The sequence below is a fragment of the Sinocyclocheilus rhinocerous genome, unplaced genomic scaffold (genome assembly GCF_001515625.1).
Source record: "Sinocyclocheilus rhinocerous isolate Xijiao unplaced genomic scaffold, SAMN03320098_v1.1 scaffold2752, whole genome shotgun sequence".
Lineage (NCBI taxonomy): Eukaryota > Metazoa > Chordata > Actinopteri > Cypriniformes > Cyprinidae > Sinocyclocheilus > Sinocyclocheilus rhinocerous.
The window spans coordinates 543,948-570,945 of record NW_015632119.1 but is presented as its reverse complement, the minus strand read 5'-3'; the positions used below and the strand labels follow the sequence as shown (position 1 = coordinate 570,945).

General features: G+C 36.0%; 1 protein-coding gene across 2 annotated transcripts in view; it reads left to right on the top strand.

Moving 5' to 3' along the window:
• LOC107742222 (exostosin-1a-like) overlaps window positions 1-26,504 on the top strand; it is a 33,102-nt gene extending 6,598 nt beyond the window's left edge. For both annotated transcript variants that reach the window (XM_016555121.1, XM_016555120.1), the window contains 4 exons: window positions 9,573-9,662; window positions 16,932-17,092; window positions 23,590-23,761; window positions 25,827-26,504. In XM_016555121.1, the coding sequence (XP_016410607.1) occupies window positions 9,573-9,662; window positions 16,932-17,092; window positions 23,590-23,761; window positions 25,827-26,012 (609 nt within the window). In that variant the 3' untranslated portion in view covers window positions 26,013-26,504. The remainder of the gene's footprint in view (window positions 1-9,572; window positions 9,663-16,931; window positions 17,093-23,589; window positions 23,762-25,826) is intronic.
• The last annotated feature ends 494 nt before the right edge of the window (window positions 26,505-26,998 follow it).

Sequence of the window (26,998 nt, the reverse complement as noted above, 5' to 3'; positions counted from 1 at the left end):
CATAAAACGTTGAATACTGATATTTGAAATGATTTAAAACAAATAACACACCAAAAAAAAAAAAAAAAAGAAAGAAAGAAAAAATTCTGTCTTCATTTTCTCACTCACAAGTCATCTCAATCATGTTCTATTCTGATTTTAAGAATCAGTCAATCAATCAATCAATCACTCACTCAACAAAACAAAACAAAACAAAACAAAACAAAACAGTTGAGGTTTCATAGTACAACTTGTTTGCATAATATTTCATAATATCATGCAACATAAAATCCATAATATTCCTTTAATGGTTTTGTGTGAGGAAAAGACCAAAGTATTATTCTATTTACTAAAAACATTCAGTGTAGCTCTCAAATCTCATTTACCTGATTTGAATATGTGCATATTCAAAATTGGTGCATCAAGAGAATTGCAAGACATGAGTCAATAACAAATACATTTTATGGTGCCTTTTGTCATTTTAAGTTGACAGCCTGTTGGTCCCCATTCACTTCCAGTGAATGTTTTGCTAAGCGTCTCCTTTCGTGCTCCACCAAAGCAGTGTTCTTTTAGCGTCACTGATATACTATTATAGTTTTTGTAAAAAAAAATTTATTCGATTTTTTTTCTATTTCTGTTTTTGATTTTAGTTTAAAACATGTTGTCGTTTTTAATTTTTTATATGACTATATAGTTTTGTTATTAATTTATATTTATTAATTTTTGTTTATTTAGTTTTAGTTGTTTCAGTACTTAAATGAAAAAGTCTTAGATCTTTGAGTTCAGCTCATGAAAAATGGGGGCAAAAACAAAAGTGTTGCGTTTATAATTTTGTTCAGTGTATTATAGATATTAGACATAGCCTATACTTTGCAATTTTAGAATTAAAATAATACTAATTTAGTGTATAAATTGTTTTGAATCATTTGAACCATTTTCAAATTCCCCAAGCAAGGTTTTGACATGTTTAGCTAACTTCTGGGGACAAATTTGTACATAAAGTGCAGGTAAGTGAAGTTAGACTCAAACTTTCTGGTGGGAAGGAAACACAACGACACATAACAGGCCAGATGTCACCATTTAAAATCACTGAAATGATTTGAAATAAAGTGTGTGTGTGTGTGTGTGTGCGCGTGTGTGTGTGTGTGTGTGTGTGTGTGATATCTGCACAGCTGTGTGTGGGTGGTTATGTGAATATTCTGAATGTATCTTATCATTAGCACCTTTCAGACTTTGTCTGCTCACCATCATCCCTCTTTGCACATGTTTTACTCATTTACATCTTCTTGTCATGTGTTATTTGCAGAAACAGTTAGCCTGAGTAACTTAATGTGATGATTACTCTGTCTCTTCACTTATCCTTTAGTTGTTTTATCTCATATGAAAATGTAGCTATTTATGATGGAAAATGTGAGGAAAAAATATCTTAGGAGAAACATTATGTTTAACTCACTATTTTGTGAAGTTAACACATTTGGGTGCTATCTAAGAGCACATTTACAGTAGATTTGTGAATTTTTAGAAAAGTCGCTTAAAACACTCTCGATAGGTCCCACAGTGAGCATACGTGAAGCACAGGAGAACTACAAATGTTCTATATTTACACTGATCAGCCACAACATTAAAACCACTGACAGGTGTAGTAAACATCATTTATTATATCGTTGCAATGGCACCTGTGAAGGGCTGGAATATATTAAGCAGCAAGTGAACAGTCCAGTATTTAATTTAATGTGTTGGAAGCAGGAAAAATGGGTGAAATAGAAAGATCTGAGTGACTTTGACAATGGCCAAATAATGATGACTAGACGACTGGTTCAAAGCATCTAATGGCAAGTCTTTTGGGATGTTCCCAGTATGCAGAGGTTAGTTCCTGTCAAAAGTGATCCAGCATCAAGGTCATGGGCAGCCAAAACTCACTGATGCACATGGGGAGAGAAGGTTACTCCATCTGGACTGATCACACAGAAGAGCGACTATCTCAAATTGCTGAAAAACTTAACGCTGGCCATGATAGAAATGTGTCAGAATGCACAGTGCATCACAGTTTGTTGCATATCGTGCTGCATAGCTGCAGACTGGTCAGAGTGACCATGATGACCCCTGTCCACCACTGAAAACACTGACTACAATGTGCACATGAGTGTCAGAACTGGACCATGGAGCAATGGAAGAAGGTTGCCTGGTCTGATGGATCACATTTTCTTTTAGCTCAGGTGGATGGCCAGGTATTTGTGCGTCCTGCTTAGGTCCCATATGAGGTTTATTGGGGACTCTCCACAGGCTTAATGGTTTTTATACTGTACAAACTGTATTTTCTATCCCCTTACCCTGATCCCAAACCTTCCCCTCACACAAAAATTTCTGCATTTTTAAATTTTCAGAAAAACACCATTTAGTATGTGATTTACGGGGACACAGGAAGTGTCCTCATAAACAATGTATACCTTGTATTGCCTATGTCATTATACACATTTGTATCCTCATAAACCATATATGCCAGAGCACACACACACACTAGGTAACAAATGTCCTTGGAAATCAGTTCTAGGGGGAAAGTATGGCCTCTTAATGGATAAGTTAATTTCTGACCCTGGTGGACATACAGTAATATATATATATATTAGTGCACCACCTTATTAATGTTAACACACACTGATTTCATAATTTAATAGTTATGCTTCAGGTTGTTTGCACATGTAATTTAAGTGGAGTATGGAACACTTCCAAAATAATCACAGTACCCCTTAATTTCACACAGCAAAGCATTTTTGTTTTTTATTTTTATTTATTTATTTTTTTTGTGAGCAGATTTCTCATAAATCAACATGACAGTTTGTTATTGAACTGTGCCTTAAAACTACACTGACAGGGATGAGTATCCCAGTAAAGCCTATGATGCCCATTTATCTAGAGAATACATCTAATTTATCTAGGTTTGTAGGTATGTGGCATTAAAAAGTCATATTAGACACTGCATTCTGTTTTATTGCTCATTGGTCAACATCCAAATGAAAATATAACAATTGATTATCAAATTGATTATCAAATGCAGTGGACTAAAGCCTGTTATTTCGATCAGCTCTGCACGTCTGCCATAGCAACCTTAATAATCTCTGCATATGTTACCTTGGAGATGTACCATTATTCAGTATATGTGTAGAGAATAAATAAACCTTCAGGTATGATATAAATAAAAATGTTACCTAGATATACAAATATGAGGTACCAGCAGGTTTCCTAAACACTTCTACCATCCTTTCCAAGCCCGTCTGCCAAAGTCTGCCAGGTTAGTGGCATCAAATCTATGAAAGACAATGAGAATCACATCTGCACACATCTGTCTGTTATTGTAGTATGAGTTATTTCCAGCCACTAAAATAACATTTAAAAAAAAAACGTATTCTTGGACAGAATAAGCTGCAAATTGGACCAGACATTATGCTGATATGGCTATATGAGACTAAGCTATATCTAGTCAGACAGAAAAAATGGCAAAGGGGAAAGTTCAAGGGCCACCTAGACCACTTAAAAGTGCCTTTCCATTGGGGAACTGTAAAGGTCTGATGCAAAAAACACATTAATGACCCAAGATAAAAATGTATCATCTCAAGAGATGCATTATGAATCTGACATTTCAATTATCATCATCATGACAAGCAGATCTGAGTATCATTCATCAATATGCTAACAGCTTTTGGAATTTGCATTAATGGATTTGCCTTCATGTAGTTTACAGGATTTTTTTTTTTCTTTTTGAAAGTTGTGTGAGAACGTTTGGATGATATACATCCAACCATTCAATCCATCCCATTTGTTTGTTTGTTTGTGAAAATTTTAAAATGTGTTAAAAAAAAGTTACTTCAATCAAAGAACATAAAGTTTAGCTAAACTTTCATTCAGTTGTTAAATCAAATGAAAAATTGTGTGTTTGATTGGTCCAGACGCTACACAGATGTATTACATAAAATGTAAATATAATGTACAGGTACTATATATGCTTTTCAGTGTAAACATCATAGCAGTGTATGTACATACATTAATATGTTACTATATAAAATTATAGGCCTAAAATGCAACCATCCATTTCATATAATACGTAAGTACTGTATTATATTCTCCATCTTTCTATACACCAGACAAAGGTTGCCCTAATTCTTGTCCAAGTTTAGCCTTTGATGATAATAATTAAAAACACTAAATGGTTTTCAAAACCACTAGATCAGAAACACGCACACAGTCCAGAGCTCTAAATGAAATGCAGATACTTACTTTGAAAGGTGTGTGAATTAATGCGTCAAACAAGTTTGAAATAGATAATCAAAGTTTTAATCAAAAGCCATTTGCCAAAATTAAATCATATTGTGACTAATAAGCTATCAAACGCCACATCCAAATCATAACACGCTTTTATCTGAGTCTTGATCAAGATAAATTGGAGTTGTTTAATACTGAGACAAAAGCTTAATAGAGAAGCATGAACTTGGCTTTCACTAGAAGTGCAATCTATAGAGGTCATGAGAGGGAGAGAGTTCGTCCCAGAGGCAGTGTGTGTGTGTGTGTGTGTGTGTGTGTGAGTGAAGTCCTGTCCTGTCCTGTGGCATCTTATTGAGGTTTATTAGACATGTTTGGTGTCATAAACAGAAAGATAGACACTAAAAAGACAGAGTGTGGGGAAATGAATTGCACTTACTGATACACAGTTTATTTGCATGCGCTGTCTAGGTTTTTTTATATGAAAGTTTGTTTCTGCCTCTGAATAAAAAAGAATATAAAAGGTCATTGAGTTTAGATTTCACAGTTCTGGCCTTTTCTATAAGTTTATATCTGATATATAAACTCAGAAACTCTCAATTCAGAGAAAAGTCAAGAATTCTGAGACAAACTCAGAATAGCAAGAAAAAAGTCAGAATTGTGAGATAAAAAGTCACACATACCTTTTTTTATTCTGTGGCATCTTTTTTACTCACAATTCTGACTTTTTTATATTTTAATATCTCGCAATTGCAGGTTACAACTAAGACTGTTCTTCTCACAACTGCGAGTTTACATCTTACAGTTCTGAGTTTATTAAAAAGTCAGAGTTGTGAGATGTTAACTCAGAATTGTGAGATGAAAAGTCATAATTACATTGTTTTATTCCATGGTGGAAATCAGCTCAAATCAACTAAAATCAGCACAGAACACAGTTCGCACAGCAATTTGTGCAACAGGTCGGCATACTTTACTGCAATTTGCTATACTACTTTTAAAAGTGTAGATTGCCAAGCTACAAGCTAATCATTAGTTAAACTACAGTTCACCTACTATTTTGAACAAGTAATTTGCTACATTACAAGCTACAAACAAAAAGCAGCCAACCACATTAAAGATCCAATATAATGTTATGAATAAAATATAACTATTCAATTAAATAAATGATACTATGAGTGAAAAAATGTAGGCCAGGGACTTGGTTCCATCTGTTGTTGATAGAATTGAGGCAGATCTGAATGCAAGCTTAGTTGTTAGAAAGTATGCAAACGAAATGATTGGAGAGAACATTGAGTTATGACATTTTGATTAGGAATTATGAGGGGGGGGGGACATATGCACGGATGAATTGTTCACGTTAAGATAGATAACATGCATTTGGAAAATATTCATTCATTCCACCTTAAACCAAAAACACAAATTCACATAACTTGAAAATAGTAGAGGGACTCAATTCTGTAAACATTTTTTTATCATTATTATTTATTTAAATTAATCATTCAAACAAACTTCTTCACCAGAATTATTTACTGTAGACATTTTAAGTCTGATGCATTTACGTAGGTGAATGTGTTTGAATATTACCTCAGGTTGTTAGGTTACGCTACGCTGCTACTTGTAGGAAGTAGTTTGTTGCTGTTGTTGTTGCTGCCATGCTACCAAAAAATAAAGTTAAGGTAGTAGTGTCTTTACTTTTGTGGGGGGAAAAGGAATAAATACATTAACACAGAAAGAAGGTGTGTTTGCATCATAGTGGCTTAATTTAAATACACATGGCACAGAGGTAGACCAGTGAAGAAAGCTACTGGCTAAACTGGATTTTAGCATTGTTTTCCTTAGCGGCAGTGCTTAAATTAGCATGCTAAATGGTGTGCTTCAACGCATAGTAAAACCTGTCAGGGCATTGTCTTAAAGCACTACTGCCATGCTGTGAAGTCTTTAGTGTCACAACTCTATATAGTGCCACAACTCTGACATTTTTGAGTCTTTTTTTAGCCCCATAAGCGCTACATCTACAGAACGCTTTAGAAATGTCTTGAAACCCCTATGTTGTGTTCCATTCCATTCTTTTATACTCCATCCAGCAGTTTTTGACATGTCTTATGTAAATGCTCCTTAAGAAATGTGTCTGATCGGGGTCAGGTGAACCTGAAACTAACCCAATGTCTCAGGGCTTCTATAGTCTATTTTTAAAAATATGTCATATTGACCATCTCTAAAATACATATATTGCAAGAGAAGAGGCGAGGAAACAGAGAGAGACAGTAAAGAGCAGACAGTCCCTGTGGAAGATTATGTGAGCTTTACAGTTAAATAAAGCGTGTCTTGAGGGAAAAGGAGTGATATCAGAGGAAGAAGCCATGTGTCAACAAAGACAGCTGGCCTCCCAGATAACTACATAGCTCTTTCCAGAACCCCTACATATATGAGAGAATACTCGAAATGATAAATGCAGTGATATGCATATATTGAATGCTGCAGTCACAGCATCTGTGACATATAATAATGCAGATTTTATTTATTTTTTTAAATAATGCACATAAAATGGAAGTCAAAAGGGCAGGGCATCTTTTAAATTCACTAGAAATACACAAAGTACGTTGTATATGCCTTATTGTTCCCATCTGAAGTGAGACGGATTTTAAACAGTTTAAAACATGACATTGTGATTCAATTATGTATGCATCAATGATTGACACGGCTTGTACGCATTTAATATCTTCACTAATGACACAGACTCAGCAGTCAGTGTATTCTATTCCCTGGTTTATTCTGAATCTATATTGGCCCCTCTGGTGGTTCACAGCTTGTTACGCTAATGAGAATACATCCCTGGACCAGGGGTACTTGTAGAGTTATTTTGATTTTAAAAAGTCTCTTTTCACATGAACAGTTTTCTTAATTATTCACAGGCATTAATGAAGAGTCAATGCTGTAATTAGGTTTGAACCTCCCCTGTAGCCTCCATTTACTTTAATGGATTAAAACAGTGTCATCCTAATGGTGCGGCGGATTGACTGTCGGAAACAGTGATTTTTAATCTACCATTAAATGATATGAAAAATGTTCATAACCCATAACCCAAAACCCAGACTAGGATTAGACCTAGATCCAGATCGAGACTAATAACTTGGTCTTCCACTGAGACACCTTTCCCTTTCTGCTAATGTCACTAAAACTGTGCAGCTAATTGGCTATTGTTAACCAATGGACAAATAGCTATATATTGCATTTTTTAAGCAAACTAGCATTTGATCATTCTGCTATGCAATGCCCACTTTTATTGATTTCCAGGAGAGTTAAAGTTGTTATAGCTGCAAAGGGGGAACCAACTCCATATTAATGTCTATGTATTTATAAAGCCATTTATAATGTCATTAAATTCCCCATTGGTGTAATGTCCCAATAATTTTGTCTATATAGTGTACAGATTGTCCACACAATGGAAGTTAATGGTTAGCCAAACTGTTTGGTTACCAACATAAAAAAAAAAAAAATTATTTTGTGTTCCACAGAAGAAGAAAAAGAAAGAAAAAAAAAAGTCATACAGGTTTGAAATAACATCAGGGAGAGTAAATGATGACAGAATATTACATAACTTGCTGTCAGCTGGTTTTCAGACAAAACTCTGCTGACTGGTTTTGGATACTAAACAAAACAGATATACTCTGAAGGGATCTGATAAAGAGGCTGAATCCATTATTCTTGGTGTCGAGATTTGATCTAACATTTTTGTCGTATGTTGGCACAATCTAACATTTGTCGACATGACATGTCAGTTTTTTTTCTCTGTGGAAGGAGATTTTTTACACCATGTTATGTCATCATCTCTCTGGAGCGCTGTGGCAGTGATGAATGGCTAATCACAGAGGGAATGATAGGTAAACACAGCCCCCCTTCCCTCTATCACTGATATCACAAAGTCACACCGTTCGCTAAACATGTCTTTCTACGACAGTGTTCTGTGGCCAGTCAACCTCTCAGCGGCTTGGCAGTATAAATAGGACCTTCAGAGAAAATCTGTAAGATATTTGAAGACCAAATCCAACGTCAAGTCAAGTCACCTGTATTTATATAGCACTTTATACAATACAGATTGTGTTAAAGCAGCTTTACAGCGTTAAACAGGAAAAAAACGTGTGCTGATAAAATACAAGAGGACAATAGAAAACAGTCAATTTATCAGTTAAAGTCAGTTCATTATTGATTCGGTGATGTGATCGTGCAGCTCAGTTCAGTTCTCTTCCAATAGTGACTGTGTAGTCAAAGTCAACAATATTGCCAGAAATTGTGCGCCAACGCTGTTGACATCCCTTTTGCTGTGATAAATAACCTGTTCTCAGTGCTTTTGACTGTCTGGCAAATAATCATTCTCTGATCGTTTGGAAATCTAAAATGGGGCACAGGTCAATCTAATCTTATGTTGTTGATGTCAAAGGCCGTACATTCTAAACTTCTAAACAATTAATTAGACAGACATCAACATTAACAGGTTGCATGTGGGAACTGTGCAGGGTCACCTTTGAAAAAAATGAGTAGAAAATGTGTGTTGACTGTGTAGTCAAAATATCAGTCCAACCACAATGAGTACCAATTACTTTATTGACCTTCCTCTGACGTTATCAGAAGGATTTAAAGTTGTGCTACAGTAATATACATATAGTTTATTTGCCTCAAACAAAACTCTGAAAATCTTTGAAATATTCTTCCTCAGACGTGCTTATTGTAACATCTTTGTACTTTGCAACAGGACTTTGTTTCTCTGCATGTAAAAACCTGTGTCCCTGACCCCTGGAAATCGCACCATATAGACAGTCAATGGGTATGACAGCAAGCTAAATGACTGAAACTATGCAATCTTCCAGAAAATAGTAATTTCTTGGGCCAAATGACTTATCGAATTGGCCTTTGCACCCTGAGAGACTACAAACACATGTAATGACACTGGAATACAGACACAAATACAGTACGTGTACAGTACATGTACACGATTCAGCAAAACCACTCTACACTATTTAGAAATGAAAAAAGTTTAACTACACCTTTTTTTTTTTTTCTTACCGCAAGATGTAAATTACCATATTGTACTTCGGCAGATGATTAACTATTGTGACTTTCAGTTGATGAACAGATAAGACACAAACAGATGTCAAAAGCGACATAGGCGATGATAGACAAGGATGCGTCAAAGTAAAGTTTCATTAATAAATACTTTGTTATTTCTGAACAAATTTTTAAAAAATTGCAAATCCAAAGCTAAATGTGTAAATTAACTACTTTCAACCAGTATCTGTGCTGAAAATCTGTGAATCACTAATGTCACTTCCTGTTTTCCTCAGACGATGAGTGGCCGTTTTTTCCCTCATCATGCTATCAAAACTGATGCAGTTCTCAGCCTGGACGAGGACTCGGTTCTGTCCACCAATGAGGTAAGAGATCACACATTCATTCATCATAATAAATGTTATGGGATGGTATCTCATATGGTAGGCTATATGGTTCTGTCATTCAAAATCCTAATTCTTTGCCAAGTGAAAAAATTGACATTATATTGAAATGTATTATTACATTTCTAATGATAACCAGACAAATTATCATTGTTAAATAGCACTTATCACATTTATGTCATGACAACTCTCTGAGAGTTTAGCATGTTAATGTACGACGATGTTAATGTGTTTGGCAATGGTGGACAAAGTACACAAATCAAGTACTTGAGTAAAAGTACAGATCCGTATAATAAAATATTACTCCAGTAAAAGTACTCAGTTTTCAATTTTACTCGAGTGAAAGTACAAAAGTACTTGATTTTTTATGTACTTAAGTAAAAAGTACTTACAGCAGATTTAGTTCACAAACAACTGACAGTTTTGACCTAAATATGATTTTCAGTTACAATAATTAATCCTAAAATTCGACATTAGTAACTTACTTTTAACAGCATCAGACGCGCGTGCGCTCACAAGATCTCCCGGTTCTTACTTGTGAATTCAGTTCACTGGAGACTCGCACTAAACGGATCATTTGAATCAGTGAGTTGTCGACTCGAGAACAGCTGCAATCGGATCATTCCAATTCGTGAATGAATCGTTTGGTGCGATTTGCGAACCGATTTAATGGGTTCATTGAAAAGAATCAGCTCATTCATGAATCAGACACCGCTTCTGCGTCTCGGAGTACGTGATATATTATAAGGAGTAACGATAAGTTTTATGAAATGTAGTGAAGTAAAAAATACGATCTTATGCTTTGGAATGTAGTGAAGTAAAAGTAAAAGTTACTCAAAATAAAACTCCAGTAAAGTACAGATACTTGAAAAATGTACTTAAGTACAGTAACGAAGTAAAACTACTTCATTACTGTCCACCACTGGTGTTTGGTCTTGGCGGAATAGGTCTGCTACGCTGCTGCTGCGGCGGCAGAGCAAGTACCGAGACTTGCTACTGCAAATACATCCACAGATATGCTGCTGTGAGCATGTAGGAAATACTGCTGCTGCACATACAACATATACTTACCCCCATATATAACATAAATTAAATTACCCCGTAGCAGATCTATGCAGGTGGAGCTGGGGAGGGTGGAGGGTTTCTGAAGTGCACTGCAACTGCTACAGCAAACACTAGCCAAGCATTCTAATGTGGAGCAGCAGCTTATTGGCTGCTGATACGAAAAGAAACCAATCAGCTGTGCCAGGTGAATAATGATGTCAGATTGAGTTAGAACCTATCGGACTGCGCCATCTAGAGTTTCATGACAGAACTTTGGATGAAGTGTAAAGAAAACATGCAACTAACTTCAGTTGAGTTTTTGCATGATGCTAAGTCTGATGCTTATATTTTAGCACGTTGCTAAGCTAATATTGCAATATTCTTACATTGAGAATTCTCACTCACAAACAAACTTTCGCTCTCTCAGCCTACTTCCTTTGTCCTGTCCTTTTTTACCTCATTGTTTTGTCCTCATCTGTGTTATTCAGTGGTATTTGTGATGCTGCACGTATTCTCAATTTCTGGCTTATTTTATGTTTGTTCTGCACTTTGTTAATGTCAATTCTCTGTCTTAAGTTTCCCTGAGAGAAGAGATGATATTTGCACACTGCAGCATCAGCAGCCTGCTGGGTTCATTTTTAATTGCTCTCAGCTGTATAATTTAATCAGACAATAATATGTGCTAGACAAAGAGAAAGAAGAACATCTCTAATCGGATGTCCAAATTCACAAAAAGATGTTGGTGTTCTGATCCTGGTGTGTCATTCTCAAAATATGGCATATTCTGACATTCTGAATTTCTGTCACTTTTTTTGTCCTGGTACATTATTGGCTATTATTAAATGTAATTATGCTCTCATTGGCTGCTTTGTATTTTAAATTTGGGTGTGTTTAACGTCCTATTTGAAAACAGATTCCTAATGAAGGTTTCATTCCTAAAATGTTTATTCCTACACACCGGCTTATAGGAGTTTTGATGGGATTCATTTATAATTTGAATTTCTGACTTATAAAATGGTATCAAAAGCATCTCAAGACACAATTGATTGCACTAAATAACCTATATTATACCTTTAATCCGGTTTTTCATGTACAGCCTCTTTTTCCATTGACCTTGAAAGTACTTTTCCATATTTTTTGTATTTTCAAAAAAAACAAAAAAAACAAGTAACCTTGATGAGTACAATGGCATGACAGAAACGAACAAACATTTTATAATTATTATTAATAGTAGTATTTTTTACCTGTTAATAATAAAATATAAAAATAAATATTTGTAATGATTATTTTATGAAGTTTTTTTTTCAAGCACTCATTTTAAGGAATAAAAGTACAAATATACAAATACAAACGTGCAAATACAATAAAAAGGACAAATGTACAAATACAATGTATTCAAAATGATTTATAAGGTGTTTCTTGATTTTTTTAAATTAGATTGTGCCAAAAAGCTCCTCAAAACACTGTTCATAATTCATCAGTACATTATACTATTAAATCTTTTTTTTTCTTTCTTTCTTTCTTTCTTGCAAAATTGAACAACTTTTTTTTGTTGAACTTTAAGCTTGGAAGATCTTTTTGTATTTTCAGAAAGCAAGTGTTTAACGTTACATAAACACCAATTATATTAAATTAAATTAGTTTTTTTAATAAAGTGTAAATTGTAACAGTGGCTGCTAACCAACACGCACGACAATGAAGATGCTGGAGTATTTCAAAATAACAGAGTCTTTATTAATAATAACAGAAATACTCAGAAGGACATTATAGGTAAATAAATGCAAACCACACTATGTGTTAACATCCGACAGATACAAACGAAAACACAGCACATACAGTAATCAGAAATAAAGAAAACCAAAACTAAAGAAAGAAGAAACCGGGACAATGGGAAACAGAAGAAAATAAAAGTCAACAGAACAGAACACAATCCTAACATAAATGCTATTCTTTTGAATGATGCCTTTTAAGTGGTGAATCTTGACTATTTAAATGTTTTCATAAAGGAAAAGGTCAAGACCTATGTTTGACATCATATTTTATGAAAGATCGGTCTTTTACACTGAATATGAAGTGAAATGAATAAAACTTAATTGTAACATGATATCGGTTACTAAAGGAGACAACTCATTTTAATGTCATTATCTCTTGCTTGAATAAATCAGCCAATTTAACCTGGTTTAAACTGAATTTTTTTAAGAGCAGATTCACAAAGACTGGTGACTGCACTGCACTGGTTCAGGACATGATTTAACGAAGGAATTGTGTAGATCATGCACCAGGCAAATTACATCGATGCTATGTAAATATATACGTAAACAGAACAATTTTAAAATTCTCATTTAACTGAAACAATGAAATTCTTGGCACAGAGTTTCGACATTTTTGGCACTGGTGATATCTACACTTAGCTGCAGTTACCACTGCAATGATCACTAGACAGTGTAATTTAGCCTATAGGCCAATCATTTGTTGGTAATAGCGGAATGCAAACATCAGCGGTCATTTTTTGTGAAAGAAGCATAATCTATAATGAACCTAATTTACATTAGAAGTAGCTGTGCCTGCGCAGAAAAGATGTCAATGACTTAATTTCAATGTTGAGGACACAACACTGCACCTGCTAAACTATATTGCAATGGTTAGTGAATAAGATGCAGGTATTTGCGCTAACATACCACCGTCAAAAGTGGCGCAACTGTTTAGTGAACTACCTCCTTAGAATTTTAGATGAATAGTTAATGTTTCAAAGGCCTGAATGAGATTCCAGTTTCCCAGCAAATTGTCCAAATCTGGAGTAATTATTATTTTAAAAGGATTATAAATGTGTAGTTAACAACTATCCTTCCTCAAGCTGTGATATGCAAATCTGTGTGGCTGCAGTGCACAATTCACAAAACATGGCTGCTCCATCTAGCAAAGATGTTTCAGGCAATGTGAAGAATTCTGGGATTTATTTATTCTCTAAACAAACAGGGTGCTGTGATGATTAGGGTGTTGCAGGTCTAAGTTTGATTAAGGCAGAGATGATCCAAGGGCCAGGAAGGATTTTTTGCCAATGCAATTCTCCAGCAGTTTACAGGGTTGAGAGTGTTATAAACAAAAGAAACACATTCTCCGCAGCTTTCCTGGCAGAGTCTAAGATAATATGAAGCTTGTTTGTAAATTCCTAGGCAGGGGTTGGAGGAAAATACAATGTGGGAATTAATCTGGTTATGGAATGTATTGTTAACTCCATTGCAGTCGGATTTTAAGATTAAGATTTTCTTGATCTTCTTTGATGGTGCAAGTTTAGAAAAGCAGTAGTAGTTGGCAAAACCAATTACATCCCAAAGACTGATCTCTTACATTTGTCTGACACTATCGTAATTCTATGATGAAGTTTGAGGAAAGAAAGATACGCTTCAAAAATCTTTTTAGAGTAAAAAGGTAAAATTAGATTTATGTTTACAAATAGATATCATGTTGGTGTATTGCCAGTGTGTAAAAAAGATTTTTTCTTCAAAATTTCATGTTTACTTCAGTGTTACTTGACATTTCTTGTAATTGTTTGTGAAATTGACTAGCAATTTTAAAGTGCACTGGCTGTACTGCAATGTAAGTTATAATACTTCAGAATAATATTTCAAGTGACACAAGCGGTGAGAATGTATCCAATCAGATGGCTGGAAAGCTACTAATTTCTCAAGTTCATTACGTATGGCAAAGCTCAGTGTGTGTTTGAAACCTGCTATTCATAATTCATCATACTGATGATTTATTAACTGCACCCAGTACATCTTTACTTCGGCCTGGCCAGAATATCCACTTACAAGATTACAGAACCCATATTACAAAAGTTGAATGAGTCTCAGTTTGGGTGAGGAAGCTCTTGTGGCTTTAAACAAATCCAGCAACATTTGGAGGGAAGCTTCCACTCATTTCACATAGCAATCTGCCCTAGTAATTGCCCTTTAAGCATTTGAGAGGGTTTTAATTGAAAAGTGCTGAGAATGTGAGAATATGGAAGTGGTTTCCATTTTTTTAAGACTGTGCGGCGCTATGACTCCATACAATTGATAATTGCATTGTTTCGACTCATTAACTGGCTTATTAAAATGGGAAATGTAATATAGGGGTTGAAGTTTTTTTAGTGCGCCAAGCATCATTAGACTGTAGGCACATGTGTGGCATAACAGCGGCACAGCAGAGCCCATGGGTTATGATGTCTGTGCTGCAGTTAATGGCCTGAAGAATTGACCAGAAAGAGTAATAATTGTTATAGTACAATGACAGAGTAATATAAATTACAGCATTAATCTAGTGTTTGTGCATGTTTCTGCAAGTGAATCTGTGTCTTAACCTATCATGTATTTGTTTTCCCATTTATCTTTATTGCACGTCTGACCCTATGAATGTGTGCTTGCCAAGGAGGTTAGCATTCCAATTCATTTCAATGGCAGTTGCTTGGCTGGTGCATGATCCCCACAATGCAATTCTGCCATTTTTGCTTATGGATAGCTTTTGGATATTTTTTAAGCCAATCATCTGACCCATAAATGTCATGTGGCTAATCTCTCTAAGGATCTCTCTAATTGTTTTTTTTTGGACAAGGGTGTATGAAGTATACTTTGGACTTTGGACTCCGCCCCTTTCTTGCAGCTGACTGCATGCTAGATATGCCCTTATTCAATCAGCAACCGATGAATTGTAGCCCCATGCTTCTTCTTCTGGTGGTTGAGGAGTTTCCCCCGCTTTCATGTAAAGCGCTTTGAGTACCCAGAAAAGCGCTATATAAATGTAACAAATTATTATTATTATTATTATTATTATTAATTATTATTCCATTTTATCGCACCTTTAACTCCATTAAATTATGAGTAGCTTGTATCATAGAAAGCTATAGTTTCATAGTCCCAAACATCTAAAATGTCCCATTGTTGGGATATTTTACTATAATCTCAAAAGTATGTACCTTCTCAACACTGTCGAAATACATAATTTTAATGCTTAAAATTATGTAAATTTGGATGCATCAGACAGCTGCCTTTGATTGTATAAAACATTCTAGTTTTGTTGCATCATATTATGTTGCCAGCCTGCAGTGTAGACACTTTGTTTGCATGTCTCTTCATTAGAAATGCATATGAACATTACAACAACATACTGGATTTCAGAGATGTTGTATTTGGTCATGCAAATTTTCAGCGATGACCAACAGAAATCTACGGCGCTCTGTAGAAAGCTGCTTGGTTTGAAAGCGACTTCTGTGTGAGTTCATTATGTATCACTTCAGTATTGAAAATTGACCTTTTTTGCCTGCAAAATTTCACCAAACAGGAGGGTGCCCTTTACTTTTGAAATTATGACATTTGGGAACATTGAACACTTCAGAGTCTCCTTTTAACATACTGCTAAGTTAAATAAGAGCTAGACAATTAGTTAAACTCATTTGTTAGCCGTGATCTTAAAGTTCTGTTCTTCTCAGACCAAGCATTCGTGACTCCAGCTGCCATTCATCTTTCCCACTCGCTCAGATCTATAATCAAGGTCCGGTACACATAATGAATGGAGCAAATTTCAATGTGTCACCCACAATGCATTGCTGGAGTGATGCGCCTTAAAGCCGTAATTCCTTAAGGCCACGTTATTTGCATAATGACATAAATCTGGCTCCGAGTCTGCTGCTAACGCAGCGATTAATCTATTATAACATTAAGGGGGACATTTGCAACCTTTTCCTCTGATTTGAGGGTTCATTTTTTAATATGTGCGCACGCTGACTTTGACAGAGCTAGAACTGCTTTCATCCCCTGCATGCAGACAAGTCAGTTGTGTTGACGCTGAAGCATGTCTGAAGGCATTAGAAAATCCAAGGCTAAATAAAGAGCTGAGTTAGAAAAGGCTTGTTCTCTTTTAGCTCTCATTGGCTCCTTTGATAATTTATCTCACTGAAAGTGAGCCCGTGTCAATTCTTTTAACAGACTATCAAGAGAGCTAATGTTGCTTTTGTTAATTCTACTTCTTTAATCTCTTCTGATGAGTTTCTTAAGCAGGGTGTTCGCTTTGGTTTTATCTGAAGTCTGTAGAGATAATGAAAATGAACATAATGTCTTTGTTCTTAAAGGAATAGTTTAACCAAAAAACAAAAATCTGTCTTTATTTACTCACCCTCTGAATCAGTTATGTAATCAAAATTGTGCACTTCTGTCTTCTCTGGGTTTGCAGGTGGATTTCGCCTTCATTGTTTGGCAGAGTTTTCCAGATCGGATCGTAGGCTACCCAGCACGCAGCCATTACTGGGACAGTGGGAAGGGGAGGTGGGGTTATACCTCTAAATGGACCAATGAATACTCCATGGTGCTCACAGGAGCTGCGTTCTACCACAGGTAATCTCCAGACAACACAAAACTGACCTGAAGTGAATTTGTTTTGGTTCTGTAGCAATTTTTCTATTCTATTGATTTTTTATTAAATACAAAGCCAATGAGCATGCTACTCAACATTCAAATACTTGGCTAGTGCTTGCTGTAGCAGTTGCAGCGTGCTTCAGAAACCCTCCACCTTCCCAGCTCCACCTGCTATGGGGTGATTTCATGTATGTTATATATGGAGGTAATTTCATGTATGTTATATGTGCAGCAGCAGTATTTCTTACATGCTCACAGCAACATGTCTGAGGATGTATTGGAAGTAGCCAGTCTTGGTACTTGCTCTGCAGCATAGCAGTTATTTTCCGCCAAGACCAAACACATTAACATTGCCATGTATGTTACCATGCTAAACACTCCGAGAGTTGACATGCCAGAAATCATTTCAAACAGTACGATCGCAGTAAAGCCGCCTTTCCACTATCTCTAATATTTCCATAGGTTTGTTGCATTTCACCTTTTAATGGCAGTCACACAGAACTTAAATTGATCCTGAAGCCTTCCACTTATTCATGGTAAAATGAATGAATGTATGAATATATCCCCACAAAACAAATGGCTGCCAATATGTCTGAAAGAAAAGCATAGTAGGTTATTTAGGGCTAATGTAAATAGTTATGTAATTATTAAGTAATTATTTTGGATGTGATTATTCATTAACTGCCCATTTTACAGAAATAGCGTTTAAAGAATAAAATTTTAGTGCAGAAATATCGATAATTTTCACCTCATGCTCAACAAACGAAATCTTAAATTGGATTCAAAAATGAGAATACTCATTTGGTTGGAATTCAAGTACAACTCTGCATTCAAAATGAATGATTTCCAGTCTTTAATTTGTTGGGGACAGTGGAAAAGTGGCTAAAAGCATGGAAAAATATGTTGTAATTTTACAAGACTCACAATAATTACATAATTTGTCTTAAAAAATAGTAATATAGTGTAGTTTTAATGACCTAATGAATGCAAATGTACATATCTTTTCACATTGAATCATAAAAACAGCAACAAAGGAAGGAATTAAAGAAATGTATACAACTTTTTTGCAAAGAACTTTAGTTTTAGTTTCATTTGTTCCAATTGTTTCAGAGACCCAGGAACAGTTGTGGATTAAAGTGTGTCATCTGAAAATACCCGTAGTCAGTTTGCCATAGCTAATGCAACCTGATTAGCTGAGTTTACAAATCCTTTACAAAAATAAGCTAAATCCTTTGCTTATTTTAATCTGCTTACTTTCTTAGCTTCTTCACAGGGCATTACATACACAATAACCAAAAAATAACACTAACTTCTGCATATCCAACTATTGGCGAAGATCCATAGAGCCTGACCTTAAACACTATTAATGCTTGTCTTGTGAATAAGTGCAAATGTCATTTGATAGGTAAATGAAGGATTTTTAGTGAATAATGACTAACATTTTATGGAATAGTCCACCCAAAAAATGAAAATTTGTTGAAAATGTACTCACCCTCAGGCCATCCAAGATGTAGATGATTTTTTTTTTCCTTCATTAGAATAAATTTGGTGAAATGTAGCATTAAATTGCTCATCTCATCTTAATCAGGAGAGAAATGTGCACAGGTCAAACATATAGTTTACAAGCAAAAACAGTCCAAAAAAGTTCTAAACAAATATATTGGTGGATTTTGTTGTGAGAGGACAACAGGGGATGGAGTTGTCATCTCACATCATCATTTTTCACTGGAGTAAGTGGATTATGGACTCATATTTTTGCCAGAAGTGATGTTTAAAACGGCTTTAGTTATGGATTTGTTTCTTACAAACACACAGTTTCCACTTCATAAGAAGTTAACTGATGGACAGGAGTCATTTCAATTACTTGTGGATTATTATGATGTTTTTTATCAGCAGTTTGGACTCTTTATTCTGACGGCACCCATTCACTGCAGAGGATCCATTTTTGAGCAAGAGATGTAATGCTAAATTTCTACATATCTGTTCCAATGAAGAAACAAACTCATATAGTATTTGTGTGAATTATTCTTTTAAGTCATTCTTAATAATTTGTTAATACCAGGCATGCTAATCAGCAACTAGTTAATAGTGAGAATTGGCCCCTACACTAAAGTGATACCCAAATGATATATCAAGAATCATCAAGCTCCACATAAAGCTAGACTGAGTTAAATATTTTCTCTTAAATCTAGCACATAAATATTTCTCAGTCATCTCTCTCTAGTGATCTCAATGTGAATTAATCTGTCATCATGAAAAGATAAATTGGCTCTGGTACACTTTGGTTACTATAGCATTCGTTCTAACCTTTTAGGGACACTGGGGTAAAGGTTAGATTTTATTAATTTGAAGTCATCCTGCGGGCCTCTTGGAGGCTTTCTGAATAAATACAATTTATTAAACATTTTAAAGATTTAAAAGTCATAAAATTTTTATTTAATTAAAATTGTATGACTCAGCCATGATAAAATTGTGCAAGTTAGCTGGCAGTTAAAACATGAGAATATGTTATGTTAGTTATGTTACATTTTTAACCAGCACCCTAGAGATGACATTGTTTGAATTTTTGAAAGATTGTTTGAAAGAAAAAAGACATCTAAAACAAAAGAACACACAAAAACACAATGGACGCCATCCAGAGTGCCCTAGCAACACTCTAAAAACACTCAGAGTACCTTAGCAACCACAGAAACACCCTAGCAGCAGCATAGCAACCACATAAGAAACACGACCTACAACACCATAGCACCCTGAACACCACCTACAACACCATAGCAACAGTTATTCTCTAAAACACTCAAAGCACTTTAGCAACCACACAGAAACATCATGAACACCATCCACAACACCCTAACAACAGCATAGCAACAACAGAGAAACACCCTGAACACCACCCACAACACCCTAGCAAGAACAATACTCTAAAACACTCTAAAGCACCTTAGCAACCACAGAAACACCCTGAACACCATCCACAACACCCCAGCAATAGCATAGAAGCCATACAGAAACACCCTGAACACCATGTACACCATCCATAACACCCTAGCAACACTCTAAATAATCAATATCACCTTAGCAACCACACTGAAACACCCTGGACACCATCCCCAACACCTTAGCAACAGCATAGCAACCACACAGAAGCACCCTGAACACCATCCACAAACCCTAGCAACAGCATATCAACCACACAGTAACAGAAACAGTGATGCTCTAAAAAACACTCAAAGCACCTTAGCCACCATACAGAAACACCATAAACACCATCCACCACACCCTAGCAACAGCGTAGCAACCACACAGAAACACCCTGGACACCATTCACAACACCCTAGCAACAACAACACTCTGAAACACTCAGATCACCTTAGCAACCACAGAAACACCCTAAACACTATCCACAGCACCCTAACAACAGCATAGCAACCACACAGAAACACCCTAAATACCATCAACAACACTCTTGTGACAACATAGCAACCACACAGAAACACCCTAGACACCATCCAAAACACCTTAGCATCAGCAACACCCCAAAACACTCAGAGCACCTTAGCAACCACAGAAAAACCCTGAACACCATCTACAACACCCCAGAAACAGCATGGAAACCATACAGAAACACCCTGAACACCATGTACACCATCCATGACACCCTAGCAACACTCTAAATAATCAATATCACCTTAGCAACCACACTGAAACACCATGGACACCATCCCCAACACCTTAGCAACAGCATAGCAACAACACATAAACACCCTGAATACCATACACAACAGCATAGCAACCACACAGAAACACCCTGGAAACCATCCACAACACCCTAGAACCAGCATAGCAGCCACACAGTAGTAGAAACAGTGAGGCTCTAAAAACACTCAGAGCACCTTAGCAACCATACAGAAACACCCTAAACACCATCCACCACACCCTAGCAACAGCATAGCAACCACACAGAAACACCCTAGACACCATCCAAAACACCTTAGCATCAGCAACACCCCAAAACACTCAGAGCAGCTTAGCAACCACAGAAACACCCTGAACACCATACACAACACCCCAGCAACAGCATAGAAACCATACAGAAACACCCTGAACACCATCCATAACACCCTAGCAACACTCTAAATAATCAATATCACCTTAGCAACCACACTGAAACACCATGGACACCATCCCCAACACCTTAGCAACAGCATAGCAACAACACAGAAACACCCTGAATACCATACACAACAGCATAGCAACCACTCAGAAACACCCTGAACACCATCCACATCACCCAAGCAGCAGTATAGTAACCACATAGAAACACCCCTTAACACCATCCACAACACCTTAGCAACAGTTATTATCTAAAACACTCAGTCCACCATAGCAACCACAGAAACACCCTGAATACCATCCACAACACCCTAGCAACAGCATAGCAACCACATAGAAACACCCAGGACACCATCCACAAAACCCTAGCAACAGCAGCTTTCTTAAAAACCCAGAGCACCTTAGCAAACACATAGCAGTAGTAACCATCCACAACAAGCTAACAACAACACAGCAGGGATTCACAGTTTGTCGAATCTTTAGTCACAGGTTTTTGTCGGCTCTCACAGAGGTCAGTGTCAGGTGCTTGTAAAAGCCGAATGTGAGACCTGCTGTGATAGAGATCGTTCAGAGACAGGCTGATATTAAAGCAGGTAATAAATGTTCAGTCTGAAAGCTTCACTGGCCATATTTTAACGATAAATGGCACAGGTGAGATGGAGTTCACAGTTTGTTTTAGCTGAAGGTCTCTGAACTCATCACTCACAACAGAGCCGCACACAAACATACACACACGCACAGTCACACACAGACCTTCAGACTGACACATCACACACCCGACACACAGATTAACCGCTTTGATACTGGTCAGCGAGCTGACACACCACCTGCAAAGTGACCCCAGCTTAAAGTGTGCAGGAGAAAAAGACATAAATAAACGTCTGAAGAGAGATAAGCCACCTGCAGAGCTGAGAGGAATGCTCTGACGGCTGTCCCTCAAAGAGAGTGGGAAGGAATGAGAATGACAGAAAAGACGTCTGCAGGCAGGAAAGGAGATTCAATTTAATAAGGACAGCGAGAGTCTTTTTGAGGTTCTCACAGCAGGGTAGGGCCTCTCTGTCTGTGCTGGGTATCATGACTATACTTTGAGTCCCACCCAGACGAACATTTTATTACTCATAGGTTGCTCTTAACGGTGCACTCGTTTAAGTTGTCTCAGATGTTTCTCCTAAAAGAATATATGACAAATATGAGGTAATTAAAAGATTGTTAAAGGGATAGTTCAGCCTAAAATGAAGATTCTGTAATCATTTACTCACCATCATGTTGTTCCAAACCTGTATGTATTTCTTTCCTCTATGGAATAAAAAAGAAGATACTTTGAAGAATGCTGGCAGCCAAAATGTTTGGTTCCCTTTGATTTCCATATAAACAAATAAATAAATAAATACAATACAATACAATACAATACAATACAATGGAAGTCAATGGGAACCGAAACTTCTTGTTTATAAATGTTCTTAAAAATAATTTATTTTGTGATCAGCAGAACAAAGAAATGCATACAGATTTGGAGCAACATGAGGGTGAGTAGGGTGACTATCCATGCAAGAGAATGACACTATAAAACAAAAACAAAAAATAAATAAATAAATAAATAATGTTGTGGGAGAAAAAAAAGAATAATGAAATAAATGTGTAGAATATTGTCTAGAAATAAATACATTATGTTAAGTTGATATCTTTTTTTCTCTTCCCATGCATTATGCATAAATCTAATGCAAATAAAATTAAGCTGGGACTGTCAATAGATCAGTCAATTACAATTACTAATTATTCAGCTTCGAAACACTAATTCACATATTTTTAATGAAACCTAGAGATGTCTGTCCCTCCTTTGAAAGCCTATTTGAACTTTCAAAAAGTTCATAAGATGCCATAAAAGTAAACCATATGAATCCATTTGTATTGAGCAAGTCTTCTGAGGAGACTTGATCGCTTTATACGATGAACAGTTTTAATTCAGGCTTTTATTCACATATCAACATTGATGAATGCACATACAACCTATCAAGTCTCTTCAGAAAACTTGAAAAAAGCTTGAAAGTTTTGGTGGAATGGTCTCTCGGGTTTCATTAAAAATATCTTCATTTGTGTTTCGAAGATGAACTAAAGTCTTATGGATTTGGAACAAGATGAGGATGAGAAATTGATGTTTTCATTTTTGGGTGAACTGTCCCTTTAATGGCTGGGTTTCTGAGCAGCATTCAAAATAAAACAGTAAAAAAAAGAGTCCGTTTTAACTTCCCTACAGGCAAATTGCCTTGTTTTTTTATTTATTGTCTCCCCTGTTATCTAATTAATATCTTTATTCATTCCTTTTGGTTTTTTTTGGGGGGTTTTTTTTTTTGTTTTTTGGTCAGGTATTATCATCACCTGTACACATACTACCTGCCAACGTCTCTGCTGTCAATGGTGGACCAGTTGGCCAACTGTGAGGACATCCTCATGAATTTCCTCATCTCTGCAGTAACCAAACTCCCGCCAATCAAAGTCACACAGAAAAAACAGTACAAGGAGACCATGATGCAGCAGGTATGAGTCTGTGTGTGTATGGGTTGTTAAAAGATGAGTGTGTGTGTCCAGGGTGATTCCCTATTGGGGTCAGAAACGTCTGTGTAGTGTGTGATGGATGGATGGCCCCAGGGCTGTGAGTGTGTGTGGATCTGATTCAGCAGTATCGGTCTGTTTGATGAATGTCTTCATGGTAAAGCGAGATTAATGATTGACAGCAAGGTTGCAGTACTATCCTTCTCTCTGTCTGTCTCACCTGTTTCTCTCCACTTTCCCTGTAATGTGATGTTTTAATGAGTAATAAGGGTAGGAATCATGAGGAACCTGTTATTATATTATATTATATTATATTACATTATATGGATCATGATATATTCTTCTTCAAATCTGAAAAAAAAAAAACCCTAATGTTAAATTACGTTACATTTTTTTTTCTTCCAAAATGTTAATACGAAATAGTAACTAAATATATAGACTCTTGACATGAGATTATTGATACAGTGTTGAGAAAAAGAAGTGTTTTGAAAAATTGATTTCCCCCGACCTCTGCTTAATGCTAAAATAGCAGGGGTTCGCAAATGCCAAAAAAGCATGGCTTTATGCAGTATTGTACAATTGTACAATATTGCTGAAGTAGAAACCCTAGTAACTTTATATTTTTCAGTAGTTTGAAAGTAGTTTAACTGTAGCTTTTTCAGTATCAACCCTTACGAAAATTAGCCATGGTTTTATTATAGTAAAAGTGCAGTAACCATGTTTTTGGCGTATTGATTACCATTTGTACAACTACAGTTTTACTACAAATACCATGGTTAAACTATGGTTAGTGTTGCAAAACCATGGTTAATTTGTTGCCATAGTACTATAGTAAGCATGGTTGTTTTTTTGTTTTATTTGAAGTAAAACCATGGTTAATTTTTTGTAAGAGAAGCTACCTTTTCCAACAAAGAGTACCACAAAATGCTACATATTTTTGTCACATTCTTAAATTTAACATTGTCAGCCTTACTGAGGCTGTTTTGTGGCAGAAATGTACTCTGATTTAAAAAAATAAGCTGTTACCCCCATTAAATATTGTAGGTACAATGTAGTTAGCTACTTTTTGTTATTAGCTTGTAGCATAGGCTAGCTCACTAGTTTTTTTTTAAAGACATCTTCAATGTAGTTTAATTATTTTATAAGTAGTTTGAAGTTTGGGAAGAAACAGTTTCAAAGTATTAGAAATGTTTACTGTTTTTCTCAATATTTCCTTAAAACGTACTAGAACCTAAAAATAAAAGTTAATTTTATTTAAGTCCTCAGCTAACAGGAAACATTCTCAGTACTTTTTCGTCTTTAATAGCCTTATCAAAACATTATTTATTGTTTATGGATTTTTTCGGAATCATTTTGTTTAGTCTAAAGTTTTTTTTTAAACAACACTGCTTACTACTTTTGTTTCAGATGGTTCAGAGAACATTCAAAAGTAACATTCCCATAATGTCTGCAGAATGATAAAATTGAACATTCCTTTAATGTTTTTCTCTAACATTTACAACCAAGATTTTTTTTTTCAAACATTTTTTTAAAAATGATTTTTTTTTTTTTATGTTCTGCGATCATTCCAAAATATTTTTCATACCTTAATGGGAACATTAGCAAAATGTTCTTAGAAAATATTTTTTGTTAACTGCGTAGAAGGTAAATAGCTATTAGCTGATTAGAATATCAGAATGGTCCCATTTGATCTGTCATATCTCAATTTCTCTAAAATTCTGTGATGAAAAAGAATTCATGAATGATACAAAATATATATTTTTGTGTTCCACTGCATGCCCAAAGAATTGGATGCATGTGGGTCTGTATTAGCACATTGTAAGCTTCTTTAACAAGGAGCTAGACATCTTTCCACAGTGTTTCTCATGAATGTAAGGCCATAACTGTCATCTGTTCTCTGAGTCGTGAAATGAACACTCTGTGTTCACTCTGTTTGTCCATGTCTTCTAAAGTGCAGCCCAATTCCAGCAACATGTTCTTGCTTTCTTTCTTAATCTGCCTGGTGAACCATACACAGACCTCTCTCTCCCTCTCTCTCTTTCTCTCTCAGGGCTCTAAGGCGTCTCGATGGGCCGACCCAGACCACTTTGCACAGCGTCAGTCCTGCATGAACTCTTTCACACGTTGGTTTGGCTTCATGCCTCTCCTGCACTCTCAGTTGCGTCTGGACCCCGTCCTCTTCAAAGACCAGGTCTCTATCCTACGCAAGAAATACAGAGACATTGAGAGGTTGTGAGGGGCGAATCCCTCCAACACTCTGCTGAACTCATCCGAACATCCCCAAACAGACCTGCAGTGTTCAGTTCGCCTGGACTCAAATACAATATGTTCCATCTATAGAAAAAAAAAAATTATAACAAAATATGCAACACTGAATGATTTTATCTGCAGCTGAAGGTTTCGTGGCAAGCATTTGCTCAGAATAGGACTGGCTCCTTGCGTGTTCGAATTTGTTGTTGTTGTCGGTGTTGTTGTCTGCGAGGGCCGTAGCTGCTGCACATGTATGAACAGGAGGTAAAAGAGGCGTGTGAATGGATGAAAACAGCTTAACGAGTCACCTATGCCTGCAATATGTCTTTTAATTTAAATTTTTTTTTTTTAAGAAATTCTTTTTTTTTTAAAGAAGTTTAAAAAATAAAATCTATGAATGCAAAGTGGGTTTGCACCCTAAATATTCATTTTTGTATCATTTTATTGTGTGTTTGTCCCTTAATACACCATTTTTTCCCTTCACAACAGATCATCCAATATGAATAATATTTGTACTTGATATTTTGAGAAAATCAGCAGTCCGTTTCTGTAGTTCAGAGAGATCGGCTCGATTTGAGAAAAGGGAAAACATTTAACCAGATTAAAAAAAAAACACTGGGTGGATTTTTATCCACTTAATTTTATCATTATAGGGTGGTTGTGTACACACACTGCCAACACACATTTCAGTTCAAACTTTGGCTTTTTTTTCCAGCTTTAAACAGCAGATGTACATTCTATGCACTTTCCACACTTCTGCGTTTTTGCTCAGGTCAAGCATTTAAAGGGATAGTTCACAAAATGAAAATTACCCCATGATTTACTCACCCTCAAGCCATCCTAGGTGTATATGACTTGTATATGGCTTTTTCTTTACAAATAAATCATGGGGTACTTTTAATTTTGAGGTGAACTATCCCTTTAATGCACTATGGGGCCACACCAAATGAATTCCCGTGTCTTGCCAAAAGA